We start from the raw sequence: 22,169 nt of genomic DNA, 5'->3' as shown, positions 1-22,169 counted from the left end.
TTTATAAGCTTTTTTTTTTTTTTTTTTTTTTTAAGTTTATGAGAGACAGCATGAGTGGCGGAGGAGCAGAGAGAGAGAGAGAGAGAGAGAGACATATTCTGGAGCAGGTTCCAGGCTCTGAGCTGTCAGTGCAGAGCCTGATGTGGGGCTTGAACCCACAGACCATGAGATGATGACCTGAGTCAAAGTCAGACGCCCAACCAACTGAGCCACCCAGGCACCCTTATAAGCGTTTTCTTGAATTTCTATCTGTATTAGTTAGATCAATGGTGGTATCTCTAGATGATACCATTAAAGAATATAGAAATATGTTCATCAGATACTAAGTGACAAGATCACAGAATGACCATACAGTGCCATTTGTATAAACATCATACGTGTATGTAGGTAACAATAGAGGAGGATGTCTATGTATGTAAATGTATGATAACATGGTGACTAACTCCAGGTGGTAAAATTATGTATGGTTTTTCTTTTTGCTTATTTATATTGTTTGGTGTCAGTTTCTGTAGGAAAATACGCTCAGTGTTTGTTTTTTTTTTTTTTTAACTAAAAAGCAGCACACTATATAAAATACTCTTTTCTCATAGCCAAAGCCACTAGACATGGAGGCCAGGCCTTAAAGCAGGTCTGATCTGCCCCGACCTTACTATGTACTCATTTCCAGCTCCTCACACTCGCACAGCCACTTGTTGAGAACAGATCTCTTCTGCTTTGGGTGGGAGCAAGCTGTCCAGGCCCAAATGGTGTTAGTTACCTTCCAGGATTACCATCCCTACGTTGGCAAGTGCCACAGTGTTGGGGTCTCCTTCTGCAGTGCTTTGGGCCTATAAAAGTTAACTGCTTTTGGAATATAGATGTCCCTGATCTCATGGTGTAAATCCTTCTCTCCAGGACGTAAACCAGAAGAAGAGGGTGTGGAAGACAATGGACTGGAGGAAAACTCTGGGGATGGACAGGTATGTGCAACCTTGCTAGTGAATCACTTTGGCGGATTGGCCTGTGGCAGTCATGTGATGGTTCTATTTTGTTTTGTTGCAGGAGGATGTTGAGACCAGTTTGGAGAACTTGCAGGACATCGACATGATGGATATCAGTGTGTTGGATGAAGCAGAAATCGATAATGGAAGTGTTGCAGATTGTGTAGAAGACGATGATGCGGATAACCTCCCAGAGTCCCTGTCTGATAGTAGAGAGCTAGTCGAGGGCGAAATGAAAGACCTTCCTGAGCAGCTTCAAGAACATGCTGTAGGTAACTCGGCAGTGTCTCTCTCTAGGATGTACCACGAGTCGTCAGTTCCTCAAATATCATGATGCACGATGATAAGGTTTATGTTTGGAATTGGGTCTCTTTAGAGCTGGTCCATCTGTTCACGTGTAAAATTCAGACAGTTCTGAGAAGACACTTTGCTTGGAGAAGTAGTGTCTTGGTGAGGTACGCCAGTACATGCATGATGCAGTGGTAACCTTTCGGGGACACTCCTCAAGACCTTCCTATTATAGGAGGTTGGTCTGTGGTGATAGGGTTCGGAAGCCTTGAGAATTCCAAACTACAGGTTGAAGGTAAAGAACCGTTTGGTACCCTCGTTCTAGTCACCCTTTATAAGTTTTGACTTTTTTAAGCCTTAGTTTTTTTCACATTAGAAACAATTCAAATTATAATACAGTCGTAATGGATATTTTTATTGAATTTTGTCTGCCAAGCATTAGGCATGATGTCCTTTAATCCTTTTGATTAGGACATACATAGATGATGTTTTGCCTATTTTCTGCTTGAGGAAATTGGAGAGTAGAGAGGTAAAGAAAGATCTCCAGACAACACACAGCCCCAAGAGAATAAGAAGATCAGGCTGATTGCAGAGTCCGTTTACTTAATCCTATACTGTGTTGACTTGGTGCGAAAAATTTATTCTAGATTATTTTATTTCTGTGAGGATGGATGTTTGTTGGGTAGACGGAAAAGGCGGTAGAAATTAGAAGCTGTTAGGCATCTCGGTAGGAATCCTTATGTGAGGGTTCCTGGGAGGCACTTTGTTCCCACAGTGGTTCTCAGATCTCTTCTGGTGGGCGCTTCCCGAGCCACCCTGAGGGGAGGAGCCCCTGTTCTCTGCTTGTGCAGCTGCTTTCTGCCGTTCCTCAGAAGGTTTCTGCATTTTCTCTTGGAACGGATTCTGAGTATCCTTAGAGGTAGCAGACTCTTCTTTGAATGGAGAGTGTGATTTTGAGAAATGACTCTCATTTTGATACAAATAGGGTGTGTAATTTTAGTTTTTGGTGTGAGCCTCATTCACTGGCTTTCCTCAGAAGTACCCCAAATGCTAGAGCAGTGACATGATGTACATACCCTTCCTTATTAGCTGCTGCTTCTTAAAGTTGGTTTTTCTCTCTGATTAGAAAATCATTCAGTCACAAAAGCCTGGAAACATCCTAAATGTCTGCCAGTGATGGTTAAATAATTACGATTAATGGAAGTAGTATAGCTTAAAAATTAAGACCGTTCATTAGAGATCTGCCACTGCGTGACCTTTGGCAGGTTGGCTAACGTCACTGCACCTCACTTGTGAAAATAATTGGTTTGGAGAAGCCTGAAAGGATGAATGTATCTTTTTTTTTTTTTTTTTTTTAATATTTTTATTTATTTCTAGGAGAGAGAGAGACAGCGTGAGCAGGGAAGGGTCAGAGAGAGAGGGAGTCACAGACTGAAACAGGCTCCAGGCTCTGAGCTGGCAGTCAGCACAGAGCCCGACGCGGGGCCCGAACCCACGAACCGCGAGATCATGACCTGAGCGAAAGTCGGACGCTTAACCGACTAAGCCACCCAGGCGCCCCCTTTTTTTTTTTTTTTAATTTTTTTAATGTTTTATTTATTTCTAGGGGAGAGAGAGAGAGAGACAGCGTGAGCAGGGGAGGGTCAGAGAGAGAGGGAGTCACAGACTCTGAAACAGGCTCCAGGCTCTGAGCTGGCAGTCAGCACAGAGCCCGACGCGGGGCTTGAACCCACGAACCGCGAGATCATGACCTAAGCGAAAGTCGGACGCTTAACTGACTAAGCCACCCAGGCGCCCAAGATGAATGTATCTTACTAGCTTAGATCCACAGTCATCAGACTGGCCAGAGATCTGTTGAAACATGGCCACTCCTATTGGGGACAAAATTCTGTGATTGATTTCTCCGACAGTACAGTAGAACAGTCATGACAAAGACCATCTGACCTACAAAGTCTCAGGTATTCACCAGCTGGTGCTTGACAGGCCAGGTCTGCTGAAGCTGGTTAGAGCAGTGCCCAGCATGTAGCCGCACCGTAGGGCCAGAGCTGTCGTCGGTGTGAAAGCTTATCACCCCTTCCACGATTACAGTTAGTACTTTTAATGTAACCATGTACACGAAGTAAGTAGGTTTATATGAACTAAAACGGTCTCCAAGAGGGAAGTGAAGATATGGCAGGGCCATATGCCGCCCTTGTGTGGACCGGGAAAGGACACATGGGCTTGCACTCTTGTGAGCATGCACGGACCATCTGAAGACAATTGCGTCGGGAAGGAAGGAGTGGTGCAAGGGTGGCTTCCTAGCCAGAGAAACGTAATAGCCATACGCGTTCTTTTTCAAATACCTGAAACCTTATCTACCTCCCTAAAATACAACCAGCTTGGGGCATTATGACAAGCTGTTAAAATTATTTTGCTTCACACAACAGTACTTTTGTGAACCTCCGTTAGGTGTTTGGGGAACTCCCACCTTATTGGGCAGGGTCCACCTTTTAGAATAGAAGGTCAGCACACCAGTCATTCTTCCTCAGCAGAGGCTCCTCTGGGCCACCTGACTCTGCGGTCCTTTGTTCCTGTCCCCACATTCCACTATGGAGATCGAGGAGGCTCCAAGTCAGGTACTCGAGTGGTCCATCCCAGTCTGGTCCAGAGCCACCTCGGGGCCGCGGGCAGCAGGCGCGGTAGCAGTCGCATTCAGGCTTGGAGCAGTGGCGCCCCCAGAAATCTGTGAATCCGTTCTGCAGTCTGATTCCAGATGTTGTTCATGGGAGAGCAGCCCCCAAACTTGGGTAGACTACCTCATTTTAATCTCTTTTTGCTGAAAGTTACTGTCTTTTTTTCTTTGGCTTGCATCTTAAAATCCCCACTGATACCGTTTTAGTGGGTTTCACAGTCTGTCTGCAGATATATACGCTTGGAACATTTCTTTAAACCAACGTGAAGTCAAACTATAATGTTGTTTTGATTCCTGCACTGTGTCACAAGTGATTTTCATGGCTGTTATTTTTCATTGTGTGTATGTACCATTGTGTTAACCTATATTGACGTTATAAGCTGTGTTCTCATTTGTTTTACAGATAGAGGACAAAGAAACTCTAAACAATTTAGATACTTCATCATCTGACTTCACTATATTGCAGGTAAATTGTATGTCTCATAATTTTAGAATCCAAGGTTAGACTACCATTTCTGGAAACCACTTCAGACGTTGTATGGCGCTCCTAAATAAAAGTCCCTGTGAGGTTTGTTTGGCTCTTTGGCATCTTTAGAGAGGGTTTTACTTTCCACTTTCCTCAAATACAATGTGCCTGTTGCAAAGTACTTGTCTTTGCTTCCCCTTCGAGCACCGTGGCTTCCGCACAGCCGAGAGGAGGGCCTGTGTGGGGAAGGCCTTGTTGGTGTTCTTGCTGGGGGAAGACTGCCTGTCTGATTTGTTGGGTGGCGTCCTCTGTTAGGTGAGATGTTGGCGGGGGCCGAGGGGAGCACTCCCTCCCTAGGAGAGACTCTGGGGGCCAGAGGGAGATGCAGGAGGGTGGGGTGGCCCGCGCATTGATGTAACAGCTGGGAAGGGTGGAACCTTGGGTTCTGGTTCCGTCTTTGGGGATTTTCTCGCAGGAAATGCATAGATTTCTCTGATGACTGTATCATCTTCACTGTATCATCTGTATAAATATTAAATCTTAGATGAGAACAAATGAGATGTGGACTGACTTTCAGGTAGGATTCACATAAATGTGGCTCTCGAGTTTCCTTTTAATTTTTCAGCAGGCCTGCCTAGATAAAAACTGCTGGAATAAACTTACCTGGATAGCTATCTGATTTTCGTTGGAAAATTTTGCAAGAAAGTAAAAACATAGTCAGTTTATGCCGGTCTTTGTTTTTGTTTTTTGGGGTTTTTTTGGTTGTTGTTGTTGTAGCTTTTTGTTCACCTGTACTGCTTAATCAGAAATCGTCTTTCAGACCTGATCCCCATGTACTTCTGCCAGGCAGGGGCGGGGCTGCTTACTGGCAGGTCAGAAGCCCAACTGCAAGGAGGGTGCAAACCTCGAGAAAGCGTGGCGGAGCCCAGTTGACCTTTGGGCCTGGTCTCTCCCTCCAGCTGCAAAGTCACCGCCCATTTCCTTTTTTTTTTTTTTTTTTTAATGTTTTATTTATTTCTAGGAGAGAGAGAGACAGCGTGATCAGGGGAGGGTCAGAGAGAGAGGGAGTGACAGACTCTGAAACAGGCTCCAGGCTCTGAGCTGGCAGTCAGCACAGAGCCCGACGGGGGGCTCGAACCCACCAACCGCGAGATCATGATCTAAGTGAAAGTCGGACGCTTAACCGACTGAGCCACCCAGGCGCCCCCTGCCCATTTCCTGACTCCGAAAGGGAAAGAGGAGCCAGGTCTTGTCATTTTCTCTAGTGTTTTTTTGGAGGGGGGGTTGGAGAGACTCCTGTGTTAAAGTGGAGAATATATAAACCCTTCCAGAGACAAATAGGGATATATTCATTTCTTTCTGGAGAAAGTTAAGGAGAGAATTGTGTCTAAAATTATCTTTGGCTTTAGTTGTAGGGTTAATTCCCAGAGTGGGGTATGTTGTGTGAAAAAAATGCATACAACGAAACAGAGAAGTGGGCAGTTTCCCAGTGCCTTTGTGAAGGGCAGGCTGGTTCCCGGTGGAAGTTCCCCTCCATCCCACAAGCGCGTGTCAGGTGTGCGCACGGAGATGCATGAGAAGGCAGGGTGGTCACCATCCTCCTGGAGCCCTTCCTCGCGGGGGGATGTACTTCAGCAGGGTTGGGCAGAGGCTGGGGCTTGGTGGACTCCCACTCACAGCTATTGCTTAGATCGCGGCTGTGCTGTGTGTCCTTGAGGACGTTTGTCAGTTACTCTGTGCCAGTCTCCCAGTCTGTGACAAGAAGGCTGGTACTAATAGTACTAATCTGTTAGGGCTATCTGATGATTCGCGCGTGTGTGTAAGGTGCTTACACCTGTGCCTGGAACCTAGTCAGTGCTTCAGTATTGCCTGGAATTCCAGAATCCTGGGCCTTACGCAGAGGGAATGTTGGTGAGGAGGAGCACGTATTGAGAGAAGGGCTCTTCTGTAGTGAGCAGCCTCTGAAGGTGCTAGGAGGAGCCATTCTACGAGGAGGACGGGCCCTGGGCTCAGTGCTGAGGGACCGTAGGACTCACCTGGGGGTACACGTGGACCTGTCGGGAGAGCGATGGGGGGGACCATTGCTGAAGACGTTAGGCCACACAGGAACCATGTGCTGCTCCCCGTGGCGGCGAAGTGCAGCGGGTGGGGAAGGGAGAGGAAATCCAGACGCTACTGTGGGTGAGGAATAGCAGTGGTCTGGATGGACGGGGCTGCCCGGGAAGGGCTTGGAGGATATTTAGGAATTAGAGGTGACCCAGTGGCAGCGTTGGTTGGAAAAGATACGGGGGGAGGAGTAGCGCATAACCCTGGAGGGCACTCAGGTGACAGGCAGGTGGCAGGGACATGTGGACTAAGAACAGAGGGCAAACCACCTGTACCTGTGTTCCCTCCCTCTTGAATTTTTAGAAATTAATGCTACATTGAGTGAAATGTCAGGCATTCTATTACCCACTAAAAGTAGGTAAAAACACTGTTCTTTTGGCTTTTAAGAGTTCAGTCTAGGGCCTCAGACAAGCCTGTGAGGAGGTCATCACCACTGAAGGGGATAACATTGCCAGGCGCCGGGAAAACCAGGCAACAGGACAGTAGCTGCCACCAGGGCCCAGGCTCCTGGAGAGCAGCCTGGAATGGGGGCCTGGGGGCGGAGGTGGAGGAGGTGGAGTGTCCGAGTGCGGGCTCTTTCCTGAAGGTGTGAGCAGGTTCTCCGCCTGCTGTGTCAGTTTCCCAGCGTGTACTTTAGAAATCCCCTCTTAGTTACAGTTTCCAGTGTAAATGGACTAGGTTGCGTTCATCTGGCACAATCTTATTTATGTTTTTTGTTGCAGGAAATTGAAGAGCCATCCTTGGAGCCAGGTACTGTTAAATGAAAAACTTACCAGCGGGGGTTTGGAACCATTCTAGCTTTCCACCTTCTCTAATTTAAATTCTTTAATTTTAAAAAGTTGCCTTACTGTAGTGTACATTGTTCTAAAGGTTTACGATCCAGAACATACCAGGATCATAGAGATTGGAAACCCAGCCATATCACCAGATCTGTGAAAGTGGCTGACTTCTCATTTTACAAACTATTGGTGAGATGAGACTATCTCCTGCCTTTTTAAATGTGAATGGCATTTAAATGTACGTAGAAAGAGTTTGCATGCCTCTCAAGGGCTAATGACCTCTGCGCCCCACAAAACAGATCTTGTGATATTGGGCAGTGTCTTAACTTTGTGGTTTTTAATTCAGGCAGTGCAGGTAGCTGTAGGGAGATGCATTTTAAAACATTGAGACATAACTGGATTCCAGAAGAGGAAAGAGTTTCTTCATGAGAATTCCAAACAAATACCGTTCACTTTCTGGACTGCAAATCTCTCAGAGCACCGATGGAAGAGATTCTGGTTTTCATGTTGGACTGTTCTGTTAAAAGAAATTCAAAGAAATTTGGAAATTGAGCTGTTCAGTGAATGGTGATACATTCAGTTATGCAACTTGGACTTTGGAAGCTAAATTTGGAAGAGTTCTATGTTAACGACGACAGAATGAAGACTGTCAAGAATCAGCCAGAAGGTTTTGGGGGTTAAATCTCTGGGATGCTTTTCTCTCCCGTGTAGCGTAGCGGCTTACCGTAGCAGTCGGTCGGAGCGCAGGTAGTGTAACGAGTGTCACTTTGTGTACCCGCGGGTTTTCCAATCTCTGTGTAGCTAGCGGTTCTCTTCGTGTTAGTGTGGCGGCCGTGCCAGTTCCGCATTTGTGATTGCTTTATTTCCCTGGTAATTAAACCTTGTGCCATTCTATTCCTGTTAAATCCGTAGAAAATGAGAAAATACTCGACATTTTGGGGGAAACTTGTAAATCTGAGCCAGTAAAAGAAGAAGGTTCCGAGCTGGAGCAGCCCTTTGCACAGGATACAAGTAGCGTGGGGCCAGACAGAAAGCTTGCGGAGGAAGAGGACCTTTTTGGCAGCGCCCACCCGGAGGAGGGTGATTTAGATTTGGCCAGCGAGTCAACGGCACAAGCTCAGGCGAGCAGGGCAGACACCCTGTTAGCGGTAGTGAAAAGGGAGCCCGTGGAGCAGCCAGGCGATGGCGCGCGGCCGGACTGTGAGCCTGTAGGGCTAGAGGAGCCAGTTGAGCAGAGTAGTAAAGCCTCAGAGCACGCGGAAGCCTCTAGCGAGGAGGTCGCGGAAGCGCCCCCGGAAGCCTCAAGCCCAGACCCCAGAGATAGCAAAGAAGACGTGAAGAAGTTTGCTTTTGAAGCTTGTAATGAAGTCCCTCCGGCTCCTAAAGAGTCCTCAGCCAGTGAGGGCGCTGATCAGAAAATGAGGTTTGTTTTTTCTCAGTTTTAGACCAGACGCTATCTCCTTTCCATTGGTCATTTAATGACACACATAAGCTGTTTTTTCTGCAATTGGCCAGCCAGACTGATGCAATTGTAGTTTACTTCTAAGCAATGTTTTATTTCTCTTTGTTTATTTTAAACTGATTACATAATCTTTTTTTCTTTTCTCAACCTATCATGGTTGTTTTCTTTAATTCTTCCTAATTATCTCTAGCCCAGCAGAATTAATTAACTCCTGTGGGTCTGAAATCTTATGGTTAGGTCAGATTTCCAATACAAGTTTGTCGGGGTATCATTTTTTCAGAACTAAATTTCGGGTAGGTATGCAACCTCAGCACGTGGTTTATAATTTTGAGTTTGTTTCCTCTCTGCTGCTTCCCTCTGGAGTGACATTATCTTTTGTCTCTAGTTCTGTCGAAGATGACTCGGATACAAAAAGGCTTTCCAAAGAGGAAAAGGGTAGGTCACTGGGGTGACACCTGTCTCGTGGAGCATGCAGGGCCCTGGCCGCAGCGGGGTGTCTGGTCCTGGTTCACTGCTCACCGCGTTTCTTTCCCAGACGTGCCTTCGAACCTTTTGTGAAGCCTTTTGCACTCCTCTGCTACTCTTTCTGCAGCCTCTGGGTTGTAGGGAGCAGGCCAGGTCCTCAGGGTTGACATATCGATTTCAAGCAGACCCTGGTTTTCGCGGGAGCATTCTGAGCTCATCGGTCCTGACTGACCCTCTGATTGGCAGATTCCTTAATCTCAGTGCTACTTGTAAATGGGGAGAAGCGTTCTGGTTTCAGATACCTTGGGGTTGGCTGGTACTTCAGATTTATCAACACCTTAGCTCTCTATTAAAATCGCTAGTGGAGAAGACATTTTGTTGGTTCAGATTTCTTCTTAGAGCCTAGAAAGAATACAGATGAGGCATAAGTGGTAAGAAGGAGAAGCATCTATCTGGATTGGGTTCATCTTGATAGCAGCCATTTTATGTTCAGAAGCCACCCCACTGGGCTGCCTACTGCCATTTGGTGACTTTTGAGTAAACCTGCCTCCCATGTTCCTAAAAGCCCCTGGCCCACTGTTATTAAAGTGGCATCGCTGGGGCGCTTGGGTGGCTCTGTTGGTTAAGTGTGCGACTTCACCTCAGGTCATGATCTCATGGTGCGTGGGGCTCTGTGCTAACAGCCAGCTCAGAGCCTGGAGCCTGTTTCAGATCTGTGTCTCCCTCCCTCTCTGCCCCTCCCCTGCTCATGCTCTTTCTCTCTCTGTCTCAGAAATACATAAAACATTATTTAAAAAAAAAAAAATCTCGCAGCATTGCTCACACCCTGGTGAGCCTGCTGTGCGTTTCCCAGGGTTGTGTGAGGACGGGGCAGGCCCTCCTGCCTTAGCTGGCCTGGGTTGTGCTGGCTTCTGGGAGACGTGGGGAAAGTGTCTGCCTTGAAATGACCTCGGTCTTTAAAACTCAGGATCTTGTGAGTGTGTTGGTTTTGACCAGACTTTTCTTTTGAAATAGGTCGTAGCAGTTGTGGTAGAAATTTCTGGGTTAGTGGACTCTCTTCTACCACCAGAGCTACAGATTTGAAGAATCTTTTCAGCAAATATGGGAAGGTAAGACCGGGGGTCATCTGGAGGAGAGAAAATGTTTTTAGGCCAACGTAGTATGGCCTTCACGCCCCGATTACCGTCCCCTCCCAGGGACTGCTGTGAACGACACCGTTCCCTTTTTCGGGGTCTGTGGAGGGTGCGTCCCTCTGCTGCTAGGGGGCGAGGGGTGGAAGCTCCTAGACCCCACGCCTGCTCAGCAGTTTTTCTCCATTTTTTCCGGCCCCACTGCCACCACTTAGATCTTAGAGGATTTTCTAAATCTGTTTCTATGGTAGTGAGTCTTCAACTTCAGGGATGGTGGCAAAGGGCGGGGTGGGGAGATGCTGTCAGCACCCCTGTGAGATGGTGATTGTAGGATGTGAGTGAGGCTGTAGAGGGGGTTGTGAACAGGGCCTTTAGGGTCAGACCGGTCTGGGCGGCTGTGGGCCCAGCTCTGCTGCTCAGTCGTGTGGCCAGGGGCACGTCACTTCCCCTGTGTGGGCTCCTGTTTGCTGGTGGGCCCTCAGCGGTGGTGACTCCTTAAGATGGTCCCTGTAGCCGCCGGTGACCCTCAGCCCACCTGGTTTCACCCGCAGCCAGGGCGGCTCTGGCCACTCTTCCTCTGCCTGCCTTCCTTCCTTCCCTGCTCAGCCCCAGAACTGTGGCAGTGATGGATAGATGCACCCCGCAGTTCCGTGTTTGATGAGAGTACCTGTGTTAGCTCTCTTCCCTTCTCTTTTTCACCACCTCCCCATTTGCTTTCTAGAGTCCCCTCCCAAAGAAACTGCTGCATCCAGGGCTGCTTGCTCAGAGTAGCGTTTGGGGCAAACCAAAGTGAGACTTAGCACAGGCCTCTGTTTACAGTAAGGGTTCAACAGTTTATAGCAAAGAAAACAATAGTGTTTACGTTGGTTATTGATGTCTGAGATCTAAAAAGAATGAGATTAAATATGACAGGGTTGTAGAAATAACGAGTGATTGATTCCCTGGGCCTCGGGATACAGGGCAGGCCCTTTCACGATCCCAGTGTGGCCCACGTGGGTCCCCGTCTCTCAACAGGGACATGTCACCTTGGAGCCTGCAGTGTCTTGGGCTCATTGTAGGCTCAGTGTCCTTGAGCAGGGGGCAGCCCACCCAGAAACTCCCTGAGTGTCCATGTGGCTTACTCAGGGTGAATGCTGGCTTACGTGCCACTTCCCCTGAGCCAGAGCGCCTCCCTTCAGCCTGCCAGAGTCACTGGGAGGAGGAAGTAGTGTGCCGAGATGTGCCTCTGATGCCAGAAAGCTCTCGTACAGAACTTTGTCGTTGCTCAGTCAGGGGGGGTCCACGTGCACACCTGCGGTCCTGCCTCACTGCCCACACGGCTAACGGAATGCTGCCTGGGGTCCGATCCCCAGAGGGGACGCGGGAACTGGGGCGGCTCTGCAGGGTCGTCGCAGTGAGGCAGTAGCATCGGCCGTCCTCCCTGGTTGTCATGTGCCTCTTGTCAGGCACCGGGTGACAGGGCGTCCCCTACAGTCCTCATCCCAGGGTGGGTGCCAGGACTCGTGCATCAGAGGAAAGCGGCGCAAACAGTGATGCCCTGTGCGTTTCACGTGGTGGGTGTCAGGGTCTGTGAGCGGGTCCTTCGTGACTGAGCCCTGTTCATGTGCTTTCCTTTGAGGTGGTGGGTGCTAAGGTTGTCACAAATGCCCGGAGTCCCGGAGCTCGCTGCTATGGCTTTGTTACAATGTCCACAGCAGAAGAGGCCACAAAATGCATTAATCACCTGCACAAAACAGAGCTCCATGGGAAGATGATCTCTGTGGAAAAAGTAAGTGGTGGTTTTCTTACCGGGATGTGACTCTTTTAGGAAATGAGATAATACTTGTACTTGATTCTTTTTTTCAGGCAAAAAATGAACCTACTGGGAAGAAAACTTCTGAGAAGAGAGAGACTGAGGGGAAGAAGGAGAAGTCCAGCACCGGCGACAGGTACTGCTCTTCTCGGAGGGAATCGTGGCCACGACGGCCTTTTCTCCAGTGCGCATCCCGCTCGTTTTCCATAGACAGGTTTTATGTTCGGTGTTTCACCTTCAGTGGCTCTCCAAGAGGATTCCTTCCTTCAGCCCCTCTTGCAGGGGTGCTTGGGGAGAGCAGGTGGCTCGCCTCGTCGAGCCTCGTCCCACTGACGCTTCCCCGGCAGCCTCCTGGTCACGTGGCACTCCCTGCAAGAGTCTCGTCGTGGCTGCTCTGCTTCCTAAACATTGGATCTGACCTGCGTATGTGTTCTGGGATGTTATTTATAGATCTGCGAACCTTAAGAGGGAAGATAAAGCTGATAGAAAAGAGGACATTAAGAAGGGTGAAGATGCAAGTGGAGAAAAGAGTAAAGATCAAGACGATCAGAAACCTGGCCCGTCAGAGCGATCTCGAACCACAAAATCAGGTATTGTCACTGGAGATGTCACCTTGTGTCCTGTTCCTGGCTGGTGTGCTTTGTGGTTTGCTCTTAGCAGTCAGAGAGAAGTTCTTTTTTTTCCTAATCTGGGTGTTTTTTTGTTTACCTTACATGACTCCTTTCTTCCTGTAGGAAGTCGAGGAACTGAGCGGACCGTAGTGATGGATAAGTCTAAAGGGGTGCCTGTTATTAGTGTCAAGACCTCAGGATCCAAAGAGAGAGTGAGTATGAAATTTTTAATTAGGGTTTTTAGTGTTTTAATCACTTTTATTTTTAAAAATTTTTTATTCTTTCTTAAAGATTACTTATTTTTGAGAGATAGAGGGCAGGGGAGGGGCAGAGAATCCCAGTCAGGCTCTATCCTATCTGCACGGAGCCCAACACAGGGCTCAAACTCCCAAAACATGAGATCGTGACCTGAGCTGAAATCAAGGGTCAGATGCTAAAGGACTGATACGTACGCCCTATTGCCCCAAAAAAATGGAGAGAGTTTTAAAAGCTTTTGTTTATACGTAGTTTTACTTTGATGAGAATTTGTGTTTTTTTATTATCTAAAGCTAATTTTAAAATTCAAGTGTGAAGGCTCCATAGCTTTAGGGTTAGAGCACTATCGTGTAAAATTAAGATATGGGACTAGTTGGCTTTTTTTTTTCTTCCTGGATCTGCATGTAGCTGGCCATTTTCATGGTCTCCCTCGAAAGTTTTGGCAGCTCTCCATCACACGTTCCTTAACTCCTATGTCACCCAGCCGGTGTTTCATGCCTCTGAGTTGGGTCTCCACTTTGGCTCGGTCCCATATTCTTTCTTCTCTCAGATGCTCCGGAGAACACAGTTCACAAAGTACCAGTCTTTGGTTCTTTCCATCTCACTCTGCCTGCTGGTAGGGCTTAGGCAGCTGTCGATGACCCTAACTTCAATTTGGGGGTCTTGCAACTTGGATAGATACGGGGCCAGGGTCCTAAGACCACCCACATTCAGCAGTTCCCCCTGAGGACCACTGGGCTTGGCCTGCGATGGTCCTTGCAGCTAACACTGGCTGCAGTGGTGCCGTAAGGATGCGCAGCCTGGGGGGCGGGGTAGAGACACACGGCAGAGACCGCAGAGGACTTGTGCGGTCTCCCCATGCCCTCCCCTTCGCGTGACCGATGCTCCTGCCCGGGAAGCCCAAGAGCCTATGAGAGCGTCAGCACCCAAGGTTGCTATTGGGCCGGGTACATAGGCCTCTGCTGGGTACGTAGCAAAAGCCCTGACTTCTAAGAGGAAAGCAGGTGTTGGGCGGAAACCACAGTGGGCATGGTCTGGGCACAGTGACTGCCTTACCAGGGAACTGTCACCTGGACAGTGTCACCCTGTGCTGCAAGATAGCAAACCGTTGAAGTTCTTGCAAGCCAGTGTTTCAGTTCTGGAAGCTTTCAGTGTGCTTATGTGTGGAGGTGTTATAATGCATGTGACCTCTTCTAAATTTATTTGATATAAAATGGGTGGAAAATGGCAAAATGGAAGTATGAGTCCCAGGGCTGAGATGGGTAAATCTCATAAAAATAATGCAGTCACACAAATCAGGAATCCTGCTCTACTAGAGGCAGCCGTGGCTGGGCACTCACTGCATGTTTAATAGGAAGGGAAAGGACAAGAGTAATGAGTTGGGAGTAAGGAGTTTATTTTGGATGCAGAAGACCAGGTATTGAAAAAACTGGTTTGGGGCACCTGGGTGGCTTGGCCGGTTGAGTATCTGACTCTTGGTTTCAGCTCAGGTCATGATCTCAGTTTGTGGAATCGAGCCCATTTGGACTCTCTCCCTCTCTCTCTGCTCCTCCCCTGCTTGCAGCCCTTCTTAAGCAAATAAGTTTTTTTAAGAAATTGGTTTTTTCATATAAAACGTTTTAGGGGGTTAATATCTCCATTTTGACCCTGTTGAAGGTTCTCATTAGATCATATTTTGCGTGATGATGAGGTTTGATTTTAAGTATGATCGGGAAAACATGAAATTTCTTAGGAGGGAACACCCTGTTGGCCGGGTATCCCATTAAACGTTAAGGTTCATTTCCAGTCTTTGTGTTGGTTGCTTAGGTGTGGACTCGCCTGAGTCTTCCTGCTGTCATTTCTTCCTTAACTTCTGGATGTTTTTTGGTTAACCAGGTTTCCAAGAGCCAGGATCGCAAATCGGCCAGCAGAGAGAAGCGGTCTGTCGTGTCCTTTGATAAAGTCAAAGAGCCTCGGAAGTCGAGAGACTCCGAGTCCCGTAGGTGAGTCTGTGTCCAGCAGTGTTCCTGGTTTGCTTCTATCTCTGGACTATTCAGAACCATGTCGTAGGGGCATATTTTCAGAGGCCTCTGCGGGCGGAATGTTGCTTTAAACCTAGTTGCTCCTTTGGCTTTCAGTAGACTTGCTGTGCTCTGACTTTCATCCTGTGGTTATTTTCAAATGATCTTCTCATGCAGATAGGCCCGTCTCTTCTTGACGATTCTGGAAGGTAATGGCGGGGAGTTGGAATGCTCTCCTCATGCAGTAGTGCTGGTTAGCTTACCCAGTGTGCCCCAGAGCGGCGGGAAGGGGGAGAAAACAGTGGGACATATGCAGGGAGAGAGCGGAGAGGTCCTCATCCTCAAAATAGCTAAAGAAAATGTCTCCAGAGGGGCGCCTGGGTGGCTTAGTCGGTTAAGCGTCCGACTTTCGCTTAGGTCATGATCTCACGGTTCGTGGGTTCGAGCCCCACGTCGGGCTCTGTGCTGACTGCCTGCCAGCTCAGAGCCTGGAGCCTGTTTCAGAGTCTGTGACTCCCTCTCTCTCTGACCCTCCCCTGCTCATGCTGTCTCTCTCTTTCTCTCTCCTAGAAATAAATTTAAAAAAACATTAAAAAAAATTTAAAAAAAAAAAAAGAAAATGTCTCCAGAAATTTAAAAAACTAAACACAAGTGGTATTAAGCGCACTGAATGACAGCCTTTCCTAGCTAGAAACAATTCTTAAACTAGTTTAAAAAGCAAACAGCGTTCGTAAAATTGGAGTAAGAGTGAGGAGAGGGGGCGAGGCTCACAGCCTCCTTCTGCAAAGGGACGGGCGCTGGCCACAGGGCCCTGGTGTGGAAGTGACTGACACGCAGGGCCCCGGAGCCGACGCGCGTGCATGTGGGGACTTCATGTGTCCGTAGTGACGTTTCTCACTAGGGACAGTGGATGGGCTCTCCCCAGAATAGCTTCCAGTCACCTGGATGTTCTTTGACCGGCCCTCTGGGTCTGCAGCTCACGTTAGGGACAAAACAGTCCCCGTCAGCTGGTGACAGAACACAGCGGTGAGAGCTCACTGACCCTGTGTACAGCGGGAGTGGGCACATTCGGGACTTGAGGGCCAGAAGGAGAGGTTGACTGAGTGAAAATGAAGCTTTGTACATAAAAGATCCGTGAGGGATGGGGACAGAGGTAATCGTAAGGAGGCAGAAAGCACCTGCTAGGAAAGCAGATAGTGGCGAGTTGACAGAAGGCACAGGTCAGGCGCCGCGGGACGAGGGGCGACTTCATGAGGGCACTGGCGGCGTGGAAAGAGCAGTGAGACCTGGGTTCACATCTGCCACTTTGGTTGGGTGCACGCTCGCCTGTGGCGTCGGGGACGGGGCGCGGCCCCTGGAGAGGGATCCCGCGGAGGTCTGCGTGGCCGAGTCCAGTGCCGCGAACCTGGAAGTGCCACTGCCCCAGGCCTGCCCTGGAAGACCTTGTGCACCATAAGTGTCCGGTTTTTTGAGGTCGTGAACATTTGGAGACCGTCAGACGGCCTCTGCCTCTGGGTGCTGCCTGTCTGGTCCGTGGCCCGTCTGCTTTGGGGGCCCCTTTCTGAATGCTTGCCCTCGGTCTGTAAAGGCGGGTGTGGGAGGGTCACCAAGGAGGCGGGAGCCACTCTGTCCCAGAGCCGGCACGGTGAGGCGAGTGTGCATTTCTGCAGGCGAGTGTGCATTTCTGCAGGCGTAAGCACGCGTCTCCAAGTGCGTAGCAAAGGCGGGAAGGGGACAGCGTGGCAGCTGTCTTCTGTGAAGGGGACAGAGACTGGCAGGAGACACGCTGGGTGCAGTTGGTGTCCCTCAGAGAAGAGCTGGCCGCACCCTCAGGTGTGGTGGGAGGGTCCGCACAGCCTCGCCCGCACTGTCCTCTCACTGTTGTCAGGGCTGCAGTTCTAGTGCGTTCTCCCCATTCCGTAGGGCTGATGGAAGCTCATTTTGGGAGGAAATTTTTTTTTATTTATTTCTGTGAGAGAGGGAAACAGCATGAGCAGGGGAGAGTCAGAGAGAAAGAGAGAGACACAGAACCCAAACCAGGCTCCATCCAGGCTCTGAGCTGTCAGCACAGAGCCCGACGCGGGGCTCGAACCCATGAACCGCGAGATCATGACCTGAGCCGAAGTCAGACGCTTACTGGACTGAGCCCCCCGGGTGCCCCAGGAATGGTCTTAACTGAGACTGAATTTTCTGGGAACAGCGTGTTCTGTTTCTTATTTTTGATGGGCCATCTCACGGCATCAGATGTTGGTCTGCAGAAAAGGTTTCAGGAAACGAGGTTCAGCCCCTGTCCCAGCAGGTCCCCTTCGTGCGCGCGCCCCTCTGGTTCCCGCCTGCGGCCGCGCGCCTACACCTGCGGGGCCCGAGGCTCGTGGCGGGGGGGGGCGGCTCCGCGCAGATGGCGGCGCGCCTGCAGCTGCTGCTCTCCTGCAGGGTGCGTGAGCGCAGCGAGTGGGAGCAGCGCATGCAGGCTCAGTGGGAGCGCGAGGAGCGCGAGCGGCTGGAGATTGCCCGTGAGCGGCTGGCCTTCCACCGGCACCGCCTGGAGCGGGAGCGCATGGAGCGCGAGCGGCTGGAGCGCGAGCGCATGCACGTGGAGCACGAGCGGCGGCGCGAGCAGGAGCGCATCCACCGCGAGCGCGAGGAGCTGCGGCGGCAGCAGGAGCTGCGCTACGAGCAGGAGCGGCGGCCTGCGGTGCGGAGGCCCTACGACGTGGACGGCCGGTGAGCCCGGTGGCCCTTAGCCGCCACCACAGCAGTGGCCTGTGGCCTTTAGAATCGGGTTATGGTCCCCCAGATCCGTGGCCCCATTTGATGTCCTCTTGTTCATCCGGCACCGGAGATGGTTAGGGCGTCTCAGGGGAAGTGGTTGGGTAGAATAGTGCACCTAAGAAAGCCTCACGTTCAAGTCCTAGCCCAGACTCCTGAGGAAGGAGTGCAGACCCAGAGCCATATGGGTCAGGTGCAGAGTGGGCAACCAGAGACCAAAAGATGCGTCCTTGAGGCCCGCACTTAAGTTTTGTCATCGTAGCAGTGTGTTCTGGTTCATTCCATTAATACTGATTTTAATTCCTGGGCATACTGTTTGACTTGCGAACACTCAAACACTAACCCCAGCGAAAAGCAGGCCTGATTTCGGTCCTTGCTGGTGCGAGTCCGGGCCAGTAGTCTCAGCACTGACCTGACACAGCTTTTCCGCACGCACTGCCACTTGGGAAGAACCAAGTGTATTTTGTATTCCTCTCTCTACCGTGTGGATTAATGGTGCTCGTGTAATATCTAGCAAGACTCTCTTCAAGGGCCTTCAAGCTGTTTCAGGACTTTTGATGCTTTTGTGTAAAATACTGCTGCTGGGAGTCCGTTGTGGTCATAAAGTTTTGAAGCAGTGTATTTCAAGTGCTTCTCAGCGTCCCCCCCCACTGATACCTGCTGGGTCAAGTCCGTGTTGGAGGAGAAGAGGTAGTGCACTGAGGAGAGCTTGGGATCATGGCTCTCTCACTTGCTGTCCTGATAGATGGAGGCCGTGTGTGATTCCCAGAGGCGACCCGCAGGTGTGCACGTGTCCCCGCGTGCCCGCCTGGTAGGGAAACCAAAGCTCTTCTCTTTGGCGCCAAGTGGGGTTTCTCGGACAGAATAGAAGGGGGGGGGTCCTTCAGTCGGATCACACGTCACCCTGCCAGCCCCTCTCAGCTCCTGTAGCAAAGAAGCTCTGTGGACTGATAGGATCCAGGGACAGTTTCAGGGCTCGGTTCGCCAGCTCCACAAAGGTCATGAACTTGAAGGAGAAATTATATTTACTTCTTTATTCCCTTTCCAGGCGAGATGATGCCTATTGGCCAGAAGCAAAGCGGGCTGCTCTGGATGAGCGCTACCATTCTGATTTCAACCGCCAGGACCGCTTCCATGACTTTGACCACAGGGACCGGGGCCGCTACCCTGACCACTCTGTCGACAGGTCAGCCAGGCCCCCACTGACCCTGCCCGTTTGTACGAGTTCTCTTTTCCTCTTGTTCTGAATGATAAAGAACTAGGGTTGGCTCTTCTGGGCTTTGAGACCCTCGGGGTATGAATTACCTGGGTTCGGTTTAGAAAATGTTTTTTTATTGGGGGGGGTGCGTGTCTAACCAACCTGTCTTTCTCTTTTTATGTTGTCATTTAAATTTCCTTTTTCAGGAGAGAAGGTTCAAGATCCATGATGGGAGAAAGAGAAGGACAGGTGAGTCAGAAACTCGAGTTGTAGCCACAGATTTTGCCATGAAATTGATCCTGTCTCCATGCTTTCTCCCTCCTCAGCTTAGGTGGAGAAAGAGTGAGTGCAGGCCTTGACCCTGAGGGTCTGCTCACGTCCGAATAACAAAGTAGCTAAATGCCGTATCTGTACTAACAAGAGCCGTGGGCGAGTCTGAGGGGCCCTGTCGTCACCGTCTGCACAGCTGAGCACACGGGGGGCCGGGGGCCCACGCTCCGTGGGGCTGACGTGTTACAAAATAGGCTGCATTTTCTCCTTTTTCTGGTCTTACGTTTAGATTAAGAACTTCCTCCAAAGAGTGCTGACTCTTTAGAGTGTTTACTTGGAATATCGGGGGGCAGGGCAGGCCTTCGGGAAGGTTGTGGTCAGGGTGGCGTGGGGCAGAGCCACTGCTCTGTGACCCGTGAGTGTCCTTCCCTGGCCGAGCGCAGCTCTGGCTGCCCTCCCTCCTTGCTCCCTGAGGGCAAGGCTGCGGGCGGTACGGTTCTGGCCCCGTCGGGGGCGTCCTCTGCCTCCTCTGGAGTAGTCCTCGCCCGCGGCTTTGTCCTCTCTTCCTGGAGGTGACCCAGAGGATCAGCTCCGTCTCCAGCCGCTCGTGGCGGTTCTCCTTGGTGAAGTGGGGCTCAGTGGTTAAACGTGCAGGCTCTGGACGCGGAACCGGAGAGCGGGGCCCGCCCTGATCTGAGTGTGTGTCTCCCAGCTGTGAAGTAAGGGCGCTCACTGTCCCCTGCTCAGGGTGTTGGGGCTAACCGGGTCGACAGCTGTGTCTACACTGGCCGGCCCAGGTCCTCACGTGCAGCTGCTGATCCCTGCCTGCTCTCTTCCGGCTGCTACTGGCCGACATTTTCTCTGGGTGCGCCGCCCTTAGTAATAACGCCGGTGCTGCTCTGGGCCCAGGCGGCGACACAGGACACAGGAGGGGACACCACAGGCTTTCGGGGTCCTGCTGAGCCCTTACCCCGGCTGGTTGCTGGGCAGAAGAGCGAGGCTCCCCTATGGAAAACCAGGGACAGCTTGAGATGGGCTTTGCGCCGAGTGTCCATCTGTGTCTTCAGAAGGCTGTCCAGAAAAGATCACATTTGCGTTTGTTGAAAGGAAGCAGTCTGAATGACGAGCTGTAATTTTTTTAAAAGCTGGTGTGTCCTGGAGGTTCTTTACAGAAGCATTACTTTAGCGCCCTCGTGTTAGCAGCTCTTGCTCCGCCGGGCACTGCTTTCCTGGACCCCATCCGTGCCTTTTGGTTTTGCACCTGGAAGGAACAGCGCTGCGTTCCGTCCATCTTGTACGGCTGCCGCCCCCCCCTCACTTTTCTGTTGTGGAGGGAGGTGTCCGTGGAGGAAGGTGTCCGCACACACGTGTGAGCGCAAGGCTCATGGAGGCAGGTGGGGCCCACGTGGCCGGCCCCCCCCCCACCCGTAACAGCAGCCGGCCCTGGTCCTGCAGGGCTCCTGGCTTAGCGGGGGCAGAAGCTCGGACACGTGCAGCCTCAGGGCGGCGGAACATCCGTCCACGCGGCTTCATTACCAGGACTCCCTTCTAGTTTTTCTCACTTAGAAAGTGATCTTCGAGCAAAAGACCACAGGGCTGCAGATAGGGTTCGTGGAACCGCGAGAGCAGTAGTGGAGGCGAAGCCACCTTGCCGGCTCCCTGAGAGCCCGGGGCGATCTTCCGGCAGCAGTGCGGGCTTCGGGGGGGAAGGGCGGAGTCATGGCTGTTCCTTAAGAACAGCTTTGCCTAGAACGACAGGCTTTCCCTTCCATCTTTCCTTCAGCTGACAAGTAGAGCAGGGCCACACACTCGTGTGGCCTGGGCCAGGCCAGCGCTCTCCACGGGCAGCGCCACAGAGTGGCTGGTGGTGCTTGGCCTGGTGAGGCCCCGGGGCTGGGGTGGTTGTGGAAAGGGTCTCTGGTGGCCGCTTTGCTCCGGAGGGTGGAGGTGCCGAGGGGCTGGAGCTCTGGGTCCGTGTGCACTGCTGGCTGTCCCTGGCGCAGGGCGGCCACTTGGCCCCTTCGCTGCCTGAAGTCCCTCCGTTTGGATTAGGGTGGGTCTCAGCCCTCACTCTCTTCCTTTGGTCTTTGGGTTCTTCGGTTTTCCTCACCGGTCCACGAGCTGACTTCAGGTCCGTGGCTGTCATGCGAGGGGAGGTGGCCTTTGTGGCACACGACCCACACGGCCATGTGTAGAACACTCGCCGGCTCTTCTGAGTTAGTGTCATTGTCGTTATTGGCTTGTTGGCCCAAAGGCCTTGGGATCCAAGCTTGATACTGAAGCCTTCTTTCTGTTCTGGCTCTTTCCGTCTAGCATTACCCCGAACGCCACGGAGGCCCAGAGCGCCATGGGCGGGACTCCCGTGACGGGTGGGGCTACGGCTCGGACAAGAGGATGAGCGAGGGCCGGGGACTGCCTCCTCCGCCCAGGTTCGTGCCCCCCCCACCCCCCCCGCAGCACCCGCGGGGCTCCCACGCCACCAGCAGGATCGGCGTGTCTTGCTGAGGCCCCGCTGTCTCGGGAAGGAGTGCAGATGGGGGCGCTGGGGACCAGGCACACAGAATGTCGCACCCGCCTTCCAGAACCCATGACGCCTGCTATTCTGGAAGGTGCGGGAAACAGGCAATCTGAGTCAGAGGTGTCTTTTCCAAAGGGGCAGACGTGAATGGGGGGACCACGGCCGAAGAATAGAGGACGACCGTGCGTGGCAGGGCGCTGCTGACGGAGGCATGGTAGACAGGGACCACAAGAGGTGGCAAGGTGAGGACTAGCGCTCAGCCCGGGACGTGTCTGTCTGTGTGGAGAAGCATCTGGAAGGCTCAGGCTGCACCTGCTTTACTCCCGTCTCTGTTCATCTCCTTGCTTCTCGAGGGCGGGAACAGCTTCCCCTGCTGTCCCTCCTTGGGGTCTTGCTTGTTCTGGCTGGA

At 51.2% G+C, this 22,169-nt stretch overlaps 1 protein-coding gene across 1 annotated transcript in view; it reads left to right on the top strand.

Annotated features, from left to right (window-relative positions):
- Positions 1-22,169, top strand: part of SAFB (scaffold attachment factor B) — a 39,093-nt gene that overhangs the window by 16,065 nt on the left and 859 nt on the right. The window contains exons 3-19 of the mRNA XM_039247505.1: positions 895-959; positions 1,042-1,248; positions 4,343-4,405; positions 7,234-7,261; positions 8,203-8,713; positions 9,138-9,187; positions 10,232-10,326; positions 11,966-12,115; positions 12,193-12,275; positions 12,590-12,729; positions 12,874-12,962; positions 14,881-14,987; positions 17,439-17,729; positions 18,823-18,960; positions 19,179-19,221; positions 21,556-21,671; positions 21,896-22,002. Of these exons, the coding sequence (XP_039103436.1) occupies positions 895-959; positions 1,042-1,248; positions 4,343-4,405; positions 7,234-7,261; positions 8,203-8,713; positions 9,138-9,187; positions 10,232-10,326; positions 11,966-12,115; positions 12,193-12,275; positions 12,590-12,729; positions 12,874-12,962; positions 14,881-14,987; positions 17,439-17,729; positions 18,823-18,960; positions 19,179-19,221; positions 21,556-21,671; positions 21,896-22,002 (2,283 nt within the window). The remainder of the gene's footprint in view (positions 1-894; positions 960-1,041; positions 1,249-4,342; positions 4,406-7,233; positions 7,262-8,202; positions 8,714-9,137; positions 9,188-10,231; positions 10,327-11,965; positions 12,116-12,192; positions 12,276-12,589; positions 12,730-12,873; positions 12,963-14,880; positions 14,988-17,438; positions 17,730-18,822; positions 18,961-19,178; positions 19,222-21,555; positions 21,672-21,895; positions 22,003-22,169) is intronic.

This window comes from Hyaena hyaena, unplaced genomic scaffold (genome assembly GCF_003009895.1).
Source record: "Hyaena hyaena isolate Hyena2069 unplaced genomic scaffold, ASM300989v1 scaffold_296, whole genome shotgun sequence".
NCBI classification, from domain to species: Eukaryota; Metazoa; Chordata; class Mammalia; order Carnivora; family Hyaenidae; genus Hyaena; species Hyaena hyaena.
Note: the sequence above shows the minus strand (reverse complement) of the source record. Positions and strands in the feature narration are given on the sequence as shown.